The sequence below is a fragment of the Pavona decussata genome, unplaced genomic scaffold, assembly GCF_977016875.1.
Source record: "Pavona decussata unplaced genomic scaffold, jaPavDecu1.1 SCAFFOLD_153, whole genome shotgun sequence".
Taxonomy (NCBI): Eukaryota; Metazoa; Cnidaria; class Anthozoa; order Scleractinia; family Agariciidae; genus Pavona; species Pavona decussata.
Window position 1 is genome coordinate 643,971 of NW_028145565.1, and position 12,040 is coordinate 656,010.

General features: G+C 38.3%; 1 protein-coding gene across 1 annotated transcript; it reads left to right on the forward strand.

The window, feature by feature from the left end:
• Positions 1-60: 60 nt before the first annotated feature.
• On the forward strand, positions 61-8,861 carry LOC146466154 (actin-related protein 2/3 complex subunit 1A-A-like). The gene is made up of 12 exons (XM_085127743.1): positions 61-254; positions 447-532; positions 1,587-1,652; positions 2,110-2,215; positions 2,490-2,559; positions 2,879-2,926; positions 3,957-4,016; positions 5,263-5,372; positions 5,947-6,126; positions 7,119-7,323; positions 7,925-8,015; positions 8,689-8,861. Exons 1-12 carry the CDS (start codon positions 182-184, stop codon positions 8,725-8,727), a joined length of 1,134 nt encoding a protein of 377 aa, XP_084983869.1. The 5' UTR covers positions 61-181; the 3' UTR covers positions 8,728-8,861.
• Positions 8,862-12,040: the final 3,179 nt, after the last annotated feature.

A 12,040-nucleotide genomic window follows, 5' to 3' on the forward strand; every position in this document is an offset into this window, starting at 1 on the left:
ATTGGTCCGATTTTTGGAATGAACAAATCAAAGAAGACGTTCAAAACTTTTGAAAAGCCACGCCCCCAGGGAAGGCGGATTGTTTGGTCGCCATCTTGCTGTGTAGACTGCCCAGAGTCCGCAGCAATTCATTGAAATAACTTTCTTTTAGACTTCTTACTTGCCTTTTTACTCGTTGGACATGTCGGGGAAAGAAGTTTACGAGTTGTCCATCAGACCAATCACTTGTTTTGCCTTCAATAAGGACTGCAGTCGTAAGTTTTCCGACATAATATTTTCACTTCCGTTCAAGCTAAATTCTTGATAAGCTAAAGCCTTGGCTATAGCTTAAAATTTTAAGGGTTTATTTTGATTTCACGCCGATATTCTGGATTTCTGATGTAACTTTTAAAGGTAAAATATCAACTTTCTTGTTTGACGTATGCAATACGTATTTCCCGATTCAGAAATTGCCTTTTCTCCAAATGACAATACCGTCCACATCCACAAGAAGGCGGGCAAGAAATGGGACAAAGGGTTTGTTTTGACTGAGGTGAGATTAGCTATTTGCACTCATTTGGTCTTCCTGTAGTCCGGAAAAGTTTCCGGAAAGATTTCTGCACAGTCCCATAAATTAATTATATATGCATTTAATACTGTCATACTCACCCTCTTTACATACAATAAGAACGAGCATGAATATAGTTTTGAGTTGCAAAATGTTAACATAACAATATTATTATTCATGTATGGGGCTGTGCGGAAATCTTGCCAAGTTTTCCTTTAGAATGTAAACAGTGGTGTTGCAAATGAAATGTGGTGATGGATTTTTTCATGTTATTTGTACCAAACTTCCTGGTCCTTGGACTGCTAAGGAAAGGTCTGTATAAAAGGTGATTTACACATTACAACTGTGTCACATGCGACAAGTTTACAACAGGCCTACGACATGAATTGTTTCGTGTAAATCAAACCTAGAACTCGCTTACAACTGTCGTGTACATCACAGAAAGTGTCGTAGGATTTTAAAACGTTGTATAATCCTACAACAATTGTAGGTATAGGCAATGTTGAGTGACAAGAGTTGTGTGCAATTTTTTGCATGATGTGAGCAGTGTGCGCTCTAGAAATCGCATGCGACAGTGTTAAGCAAAAGTTGTACCATCTAAATCAGCCTTAAGATTTTTTGATGATGAAACAAATATTTCTGAAGAGATCCACTGAACAACCTCAAAAGTAATGATGGCATCAGACCTAGTGCAGAAGAATACTTGCAACTAGCATGACAGATGTTAGCTATTTAACCCTAACCTTTTCCTAGAAGCATTTTTTCCTTATTTCCCCTAACGTAATAGAGCGGCAAAGTAGCAACCACAACCTCTCATTTCTGTTGTCACTGCTTCATCACCAAGTTTTGTTTGAGAAGGTAGAAGAAAGACAGAATCTCTCAGACCATAACCCAGGAGACATGTCTGTTGATAAGGAATTAAACTTGATTTTAATTGCTTATTCTTAGCACCCATCACATGAGATTAGTCTACATATATTTGTAACAGTTGAATTAATCTGGGACTTTAAGTTACTGTTGTTTTTCCTTTATTCTTTAGCATGGTCAGCGTGTGACAGGGATGGCTTGGGCCCCGGAAAGCAACAGGCTTGTGACTTGTGGAGCTGTAAGTGAAGCTACTACAACAATTTTACTAACTGAAATCTGTCCTTTTTTATATTATTACTGGGAAGGTATCTAAATAGATTTGATTGTTGTGGTCAGGTACCTTACATTATACTAGGCAAAACCGTGGACACATTGTGTGGCTCATATATTGAATGTTACATAATAATATCTACATTTGTGCATCTACCAGGAAACTGCATGCTCTTTATGCAAGGCTTACATGCCTGGGCAGCGGCAGATCTAAAACAGGAAGGTTAAAAGATGACTATAGTCGCACTAGTGAATTTTGGATCCTCTATGGCTTATGGGCATATTCTATTTTATTACAGTCTTCATAGAACTCTTCCTGGCAAAAGCCTGAAGTTCGACGGCCAAACATAAACTTTTAATGAAGGATAAAATGCTGTAGAGCTATAGATAAGCATTTTCACTACTTTTTGACTATTTACCCTTAGGACAGGAATGCCTATGTGTGGAATCTGGAAGATGGTAAATGGAACCCAATGCTTGTTATTTTGCGCATCAATCGTGCAGCAACTTCTGTCTGCTGGTCCCCTCAAGGTGAGAATTAATGGCTGTTAACTTTCATGAAGTTGAGGCAGTAGGTCTGTGTGAGTCAATTGTATTGACTACTGTATGTGTTATGAATCCTACATGTAGTTGTCTGCCCTATCTCATCCAGAAGAGTTTTAATTGAATGAAGACAGTGCAAGAAAGGCAGCACCTATTGAAGAGGCTGCAGATTCATCCTTGACCATGACATTTCATGTTGTCCTTCATGTCTGTTAGCTTGGCAACTGCACTATTGTTAATTGTTTGCATTGTTTGTTTTCAGAGAACAAGTTTGCTGTAGGAAGCAGTGCTCGTCTCATATCTGTCTGTTACTTTGAAAAGGAGAATCATTGGTAAGTGCTATTTTAGCCCAAAAGTGTTTATTAGAATCATATATATTGTAATTTTTTTTTCTCAGACTACAGGTTTTTAGACTACAAGCATTCATTGTAATTCATTACTTTGCTATATAATGATTTTAGGTGTATACAGGGCCCCTCAGGATAACAGCCCTGTAGCTGATTGGGCCACCCTGTCTTAAATAAAGTTCACTTACTTACTTTCTTACTTATGTGAATGTTGGTTATCATTAACTTTTATTGGTGATTTATTTGTAAGCCTTCATTGAATCATTATCAACTACATAATATACTCTCTGTTTATTGTCCGTAGGTGGGTTAGTAAGCACATTAAGAAGCCCATTCGCTCAACTGTCTTATGGTAGGCTTTGCTTTATTTAATTTTTTGGCTAGAATGCCATTTGGACAACCTTTAGATGACCACGTCTTAAAGAAATACGACTTGTTGTTATGAATCCAAAGAAATTTGAGTAATTTCCCTTGGGTGATTGTTAAGTAATAGATCAAACACGAGGAAGAGTGTTTCCTCCGATTTCCAAACACTGAGAAGTAGGCTGGAAAAATGAGGTGCAGCCAAGTTTTTTTTAACCAACTTCGAGGTGTTTGGAAATAAGAGGAAACACTCTTTCGAGTGTTTGATATAGCTTCTCAAGCTATTGATAATTCTTGGAGAAATTCGAAGCAAAAGTTCACAAAATTTTATGATAATTAAGATCACATTTCCAAACCTCCTTTCCTTTGTTTTCTCTTCATGAATTATTAATGAATTTAAGGAAAAAAATGCTTTGCCCGTGTTTTTCATAATAATATTAATAGAAAGACTTGTAGAAGTTTAGAGAACTTTAAATTGGCTTGCATTATAGGACTGCTGGTAGCAGCTTACAGCTGGCAACTACATTGAAACTGGCTGGCTGGATGCTGGACATACTCTAGTTGAAATTGCAACTCACCAACTTTGTAGATCTTTCTTGGAGACATTAGTTTAAATAAATGAAATAAAATAAATGGAAATTTCAGTGGAATCCACAGACTGGCTCTTCCCTCCACTGTTTCCGAGTAGAATTGGAATTTGGAAATGTTGGCTTTTGTGGAAAACCTGAGTACCCGGAGAAAAACCCTTGGAGCAGGGACGAGAACCAACAACAAACTCAACCCACATTTGACGCCAAGACCGGGAATCAACCCCGGTCACATTGGTGGGAGACAACTGCTCTAAAGATAGTTTTTCTGTTTTACAGAAAGTCTTCTTGGGGTGGGGGGTTAAAAAAATGCCTTGAAAAATGGAAAATCCTGGGGGGGTGATGGGGGAGTACTATATGAAATTCCCTCCCTGGTGGGGATTTGGATATTTTCTAGACTCACAATGCTGATTTTTTTGACTGATTTTTCAGCCTTGACTGGCATCCAAACAACTTGCTGCTGGCAGCTGGCTCTTCTGACTTTAAGACCAGGTACAGTGATATGGTTCAGAAAATTACTGAAAAATGTTTTTGCAATTATGAACATAGACCTCCTGAAAATCACATTTTGCTTTGCACAACTTTGGCATTGTGTTTCTTTTTTCTTTTTTTTTTTTTTTTTTAACATAAATTTGTTATAATTTTTCGTAAAGAAATAAATATATGTTAATGAAAAGTAGTTAAATCAAGAGTGTTGTTTTTTGCTGAGAAGTGGCGGCATGTGTTCCTGGAAATCGCGACTGTGCTTCAGAATACAATAGCAAATAAAATCAACTAATGCAGTTTTGTCATGAATGGGCAGTTAAAAAGATGTAATAGTCTTCATGTAATGAGCCTGGGAAAGTGAAAGACTCTTGAGACCCCAATGGGAATTGAACCCAAGGCCTTCTCTACACCAGCTGCAGTCCCATCCTGTTCCCCCACACACACTGTAACTTTATTTTCCAACAGAAGCAGTTGTAAGTGCATGGTGATGTAGGTCAACTTGGGTTCTAGTTCTTGTTTTTTGACATGCCTGCACATGGTCAATACTATGGAACCCTGCCTTACCACCACCTTATTAATACAGCCACTTTGTTGTCATGACCACTTTTTTGTGCCCTGAACAAATTGAAAGCCCAGTCATTTGTTTAGGTTTAGAACCTGGTTAATAATAATAATAATGATAATAATAATAATAATAATAATAATAATAATAATAATAATAATAATAATAATAATAATAATAATAATAGTAATTTATGCATTTGTATCGTGCATGCTTCATGGATATATGATCGCCAGCACATTACAATAAGTTAAAATTATATAAAATCACATAAAAAACTATTTTACAGTTACATGAGCTAACTTAAGATAAGATCCTAAATTTAATAAAACTATAATATAAGCAAAGTAACAATTTATTATTAAAACAATTACAAAAAGCCTCCTCAAATAAATGCATCTTCAATAAAACCTTAAAAATGTCAAGAGTTCTACTGTTTATAATGTTATTTGGCAAAATGTTCCACTTTAGGCAATATTATGGTCAAAGCACAATAACTAAGATGTGCTGCTGTGTGTTGAATACGTTGTAACTTAGGTAACTGTGATTGTGGTAGGCCATAAAATAAACTGTTACAATGGTCAATTCCATTAGTTAATTTGTTAATCTGATCACATTTTCACAGCAAGATGGTGGTCGTATTAAGGGGGTTCCACTGTACATCAATGTTGTTATTTTGTCGTTCTACAGGGTGTTCTCTGCTTTCATCAAGGAAGTTGATGGGAAGACCAATGCTGACACTATCTGGGGCAAGAAGGCCAGCTTTGCAAATTGTTTGGCAGAGTTTTCTAATGGCACAGGTACTGTGCATTGGCTATTCCAAAGTTCATAAAGGGATTGTGCTCTAGTTTTCACATTTTTCAAATTGCATCATATGAACCCCATCACCAGAAAGATCACATAAAAACTAGTCAGTTAACCAAATTTGGTTATGTCAAAGGTTGCCCAAATTCCAAACAAAATATTAATGTCTCTAATTATTCTGAGATGGTGTCCCCCAAATCTATACGATGTCTCTTCTTTTTCCAATGTTTGAAAGCTTTATACTGTCAGGGTTGCAATTTAACAGCAGAGCCTCAAACCAGGTAAACTGACTGATTTTAATGTGATCTTTCTCGTGATGGACTCCAATTTTAAATTTAAAAACTTGTCCCTAGTCTCCATTTGAACTTCGGAATGGGCATACAATTTTCTGCTTTATACATATTCATGGTATTTCTTATTTAATAGACTCTTACCACTGCCTTTTGGAGGACTGCCATTGGTTAGACAGTCACACTACATAAAGCAAATGGATTTATTCGTTCACAGTTTTACTGTAGTGCAAATTTATCTGAATACATCGCTAGTAATCTGATTGATTTTTTTTTTCAGGTGGCTGGGTGCATGGTGTTAGTTTCTCTGCTTCAGGGAACAAGCTTGCCTGGGTTGGCCATGATTCCAGCATCAGTGTGGTGAATGCAGCTAATGAGTGCAAGATGGCCACCATCAAAGGAGATTTCTTGCCATTCATGGATTGTGTTTGGGTCACTGAGAACAGCATCATCACTGCTGGTAAAATGAGCAGTTTTAAAGAACTATTATTTACCATTAAACTAATAATCTTGAGTAAGGCCAAATATTGTTATGTTCTCAGTGGTTATGTAAGTAAGGTAAAAAATCATTCTTCTGTTCACAGGGATGTAGTAAAGAGAAACCTCAGCAGGTTCATTGATAAATACAGCCAGCTCTTTTGGACAGTTGACCTTTAAAATTAGCCTTAAGTACTTGTGTTCTGTTGAAAGTTTACATGCTACAATTCATCGGTAGCCAACTGTTAGCAATATCCCTGTGCTCATTCTTCAATGTCCAAACTTCTGAAATGTCTGACTTGTTTGGGTCCTTGTCCAATAATAATGAAGCTGTCAATTTATCTTTAGATGGGGATCAATAATATTACTATAAAAAATTTTAATGTACTACAATATTGTTACTTTGGTTGTGAAATTGCTTGATACATACCATATTTTCTAGTGTATAAGTTGACCTTTTAAGTCTTGAAAATCACTCCAAAAAATTGACCTTAGCTTATACACTGACCAAAACTCAATGGTCGCTCAGCGAGTGGAAAAAATAACACTTCATTGGCATAACAATAGACTTCAAAGTGAAGCACAAAAAGGCAACTGCGTAATTAACTTAAAGAAGAATATTTAATAGTAAATGGTACAGTATTGAATAAAGAAAATATTTAGAAATACATGGTTTGTTCCATGATTTGTGTCGCACGTTACAGTTGACCTTAATTGACTTACACTGTATACATGGAAAATGCAGTACATGTAGGTTGTTGTCAAAATACTGGTAGTTATTTAATGTCATCACCATGGACCAGGGGCCAGAGTCAGAAAGTGATGTTAAGGGTCAATACTTATGATGTATCTTAAGTTAGAAGGGCTTTGTAAATCTGGCCTCTGGGTTGCTTCATGCCACAAAAACTGTAGCTCAGAACCGGCTATGTGGTTCAACTTTACCTGCGAAGTAACATAAACATTTTGTTATCATAGGATATGATTATGTCCCAATACTGTTCAATCATGATGACAATGATAGTCTGACTATGGGGCAGAAGCTTGATGTTCCTAAAAAGAAGGAATCTTCAGGAACTGTGAGTGCTATGGCAAAGTTCCGTACTATGGATAAACAGGCTCAGAGTGCTGATGAAAGTGGTGCCGGTTCAGGTGTGCAGACCACCCATCGGAATGCCATCAAGTAAGTATATACTTCCCTGCTCAGAGGCTTATTTTTACACTTTTAGGATTTAATCCAAAGACTTGACAGTTAAATAAAATAATTGAATCAACTTTATTTAACTGGAGTTGCACTTAACAGTCTGTTATGACTGACAAACCTGTCGCCTTCAGATTCCGGATTGATTTGGAAGTTGGACATCTTGGTTTTTTGAGGAGGGGCGAAAACCGGAGTACGCAGAGAAAAAAACCTTTGGGAGCAAGGATGAGAACCAACAACGTACTCAACCCAAATATGTCATCAAGTCTGGGAATCATATGCAGGCGACATTGGTGGGAGGCAAGTGCTCTCACCTCTATGCCATCCCTGCTTCCCCCTCCCAGCTTGAACCGAGGGAGAGAACAGTTACTAATCTCTGAAGCTTTTTGTTTTGTTTTTTTTTTTCTGTTTTTAAGGCCTTTTGAAGTGACATGGTTGGGGAGGGAGAGCTTAAAGGGAAATTGTCAGCTAAAGTAGAGTTGTTACATTGCCTCTTTGATACTAGGCATTTTTAGGTTACCATCTTTGGGTTATTTTTGCTAGCAATGAAATAAAAAAACACTATTTTTGTTTGCTTTTACAGCCAAGTACAGATCTGTGGTGGAACTAAAGATGCTGCCACAAAGTTTGTGACCTCAGGAGTTGATGGCCGTATTGTTGTCTGGGATATCAAGGTATTTTGCATAAGTGATTTGGCTGCATTGTGTTCTACATATGCTTACTGCTGTCACACAGTATCTACCTACCCCACCCCACCCCCAACCCCAAGTTTTTGCACCAGGCTGCTTTGTAGCAAATAAAACATACCTGCTTATTGATTGAAGTTAAGCCCTGGTTGCATGGGTTGACTGTGGTTTGGTAGATATTGCAACAAATATTATCCACCTTTCTTAGGCCCCGTTTATATGGAGAAAAGTTGTCCTGGGTAGAAGGGTCACTCACCTACCCGAGCTACCCTGGGCGAGCCAACTTTTCCTACATTTCCTTACAAATCTTGGTGAACCGTTTACATGAGAAACAAAAAGTTGGCTCGGCTGGAAGGGTGACCCACCTAAATTACGATGGTAGGGTCCCCCTTCTAGCCGGGCCAACTTTTCTCCATATAAACACTTTGGCTTGCCCAGCCGGGTCAACTCCGTCAGGGCGAGACAGTCAGAGCATGCGCGAGCGCTGTTGGCTCGGGCAAAGGGGTCAACTTTTTTCTCATATAAACGCTCGCTGAAGTTTACTCGGCTAGGAGGGTGACCCTCTCTCCCGGGACAACTTTTCTCCATATAAACGGGGCCTTATTGTCCATCTGCTTGATAGTGCATTTAATTAACCATTTTCTGTTTGTGTTTGTTGCAGTCTTTGGAATCTTCCATTGCTGGTCTGAGGATCCGTTAAGCAGTTGAAGAGCTGACTCAAGTTTTGCCACTGCCAGGCCTTGCTGTTTTATTGAAAAACTCACTTCAGTTGAAATAGTGATTAGTCAACTTCCAGCTTGAAAAAATTATCAATAAAAGCTTCTTAATTTGTTATTTGTTGTCTCACCTTTTCCACAGTACCTTGAAATAATAGTATCTTTAACAGCAATTGATGAAATTACAGTGTGGACAGGGGAGGCCTACAGTTCTACATGTCATGATTCCAAAATCATCAGTGAGTCGAATCGTCAGGACTTATACACGACTCGACTCAGGTTGGGTAAATTAAAATGCCAGACACTACTACTACTACTACTACTACTACTACCACTACCACCACTACCACCACCACCACCACTACTACTACTACTACCCGTTTCATTTGAAGTTGCTGACTCTTGCAGAACTGGAGCCCGTTTCTCGAAAGTCCCGGTAATTTACCCGGCCCGATAAGTATATCTTTAAATGTTTTTTCGCCGATTACACAGTGATTACAGACATGGTACTTGGCCAAATTTTACATAGAATGATAAGTTTTTAAAAGTTAGTTTTCAAAGCTAACAAAACTTGACTTCAGTTAAGAAAGACAGTTATCGGGCCCGGTAAGTTACCGGGACTTTCGAGAAACGGCCCCCTGGCACTCCAAAAGTAAATGTATTTGTTACCAGCGTCCCCACTGTTGCGAGACTGAACCTATTTGTGGATTACATCGCACCCGAAAACCTAATATTAGGCTCGCAAACAAGGCATCTCCCCCCAGCTACCATCCCTGCCGCCGAGCTCTCCCCCCGGGGAGGGCACTCCCTTATATAAGCTATATAGGTATGTGCCACCCCAAAGGGTATGGGGTTTGAGCCGTTTTGGTCTGAAAACGGGTATAGATTTTGGCCATTATGGTCTTAAGTCAGGTATGGTTTTCAAGGGAACCCGAGAGCGTGTAAAAAACGTATTTGTGTTTTCTCCAAATGAGAAGTATCCAAAATATATCACTCGAGGTGAATTTACAGGCGAATTTTACCAAGTCTTGACTTTGGCACTGATGCGAAGCTAAATTACGCTACAAGCCAGGTCTGAAAACGAGTACGGATTTTAGAGAATCCGGCTCCGGTTGTTCAAAGAGCGGATAACGCTATCACTAACCAGACGATAAAATTTACTCCAACCGATACATTTTATCCGCTGGATAGCGATTTATCCGCTGGATAAAGTTATCCGCTCTTTGAACTGACAACCGAGGCCAGGTATGAAAACGGGTGTGGAAAATGGCATGTTTTAGTCTGAAATAGGGTCGGGATTTGACAGGGGGCATAATTTCAAAGGAACATCCTCAGAAGACTCGCCCTTGCCAAAGACTACTGCTGTGTAAAGCTCTCATACACTCCATGCTTCTATGGATCGACGGATCCATTCCGCCTGCACCGACATATATACCGTCTTCCCAAATTGAAATAATCGATCCCACTGAACAAGCTTCATTTTAATGAAAAACAGAACTTCTTTTGAAATGAAGGCAAAAAAACAATTTAAACTGTAAAATCATGGAATTTCATCCCTTATTTCAATAGAAGATACTCCGACAACAAACCTTAACCGTTGTACTTTAAAGCTCCGACCCCCTCTATGGATCGACGAAACGATTCGTTTTTCATTGATTTAAGGATCCAGGTATACGGTTAACAAGCTTCACTAATTAAACAAAAGGTCTTTCAAAATGTACGGGAAAAAAACCCTGTAATATTATGGGTTTTCATGCCTTATCTCAATGGAAATTCCTCCGACAACATTCCTTAACAACTGTACTTTAAGGTCTAATCCACTCTATTCGTCGACGGATCGATTCCTTCTTCACTAATAGCAGCAATCGGACACAAAAAAAATTAAAATGTTGGATTATGGTATTCAAGAGACTATGAGGTAAGAGAGCGAATCCCCGTGCCCCATGATATTTATTTATATATATATATAATCCGCCACTGAGTTTAAAATTAAATGACGTCACTCTAACTGACCAATAAAATGTCGACATTAAAAGAGAAACGGAAACAAAAATAGATTGAAAAAAATTTTCATAGGAAGATGGGCATGTATGGGGGATTCGCTTTCTTACCTCATTATAGTCTCTTGTGGTATTTCATTCCCTATTTCAATGGAACATCCTGCGCAAGATACAATAACAACTATACTTCTGATCCGATCCACTCTATGGGTTGACGGATCGATTCCTTAATATTCGCCAATTACAGGAATCGATCCGGCTGAATAAGCTTCATTAAAAAGAAGATCTTTGGAAAAAAAGGAAAAACAACAATTTAAACGGTAAAATTGTGGGATTTTATGCCTTATTTCAATGGAAGTTCCTCCGACAACATACCTTAACTGAACTCAGTACTTTAAAGATCTGATCCACTCTATGGGTTGGCGGATCGATTCCTTCTTTGCTAACTACAGGAATCGATCCGGCTGAATAAGCTTCATAGAAAAGAAGCTCTCTGCAAATGAAGGCAAAACAACAATTTAAACTGTAAAATTATTGGATTTCATGCCTTGTTTCAATAGAAGTTCCTCCGACAACAATCCTTAACTTGAACTGCACTTTAAACTGATACCATGGATTAACGGATCGATTCCTTTTTCTCTATTTGCAGGAATCGATCCGGCTGAATAAGCTTCATTAAACAGAAGTTCTTTGGAAATGAAGGCAAAACGCGAGTTCAAATTGTAAAATTATGGGATTTAATGCCTTATTTGAATGGAAGATCCTCCGACAGCATGCCTTGGCAACCGTGCTATAAAGCTCTAATCCACTCTATGGGTAGACGGATCGATCCCTTTTTCGCTAACTGAAGGAATCGATCCCGCCGAATAACCCGGCATTAAACAGAAGGTCTTTGGAAGTGAAGACAAAAAAAAAATTAAACTGTTAAATTTTGGGAATCCATGACTTTAATATTTCAATGGAAGACCCTTCGACAACATGCCTTAACAACAGTACTTTAAAGCTCTGATCCACCCATAATTCGTAAAATTAAGTATGCTAAAAATCCTGTTTCCAGCTGGTTTTGACCACTGGGCCCTGTTCCTAACGATTGAAAATGCTCTTAAAATCAAGGATAAAGCTGGTTCTTTGGAAATGAAGGAAGAGCAAAAATTAAAATTTAAATTGCGGGATTCCATGCTTTATTTTATTGGATGATCCTCCAACAACATGCCTTAACAACTCTACTTTAAAGCTCTTATCTACTCTATGGATCGACGGATCGATTCCTTGTTCTCTTATGGAAGGAATCGATCCG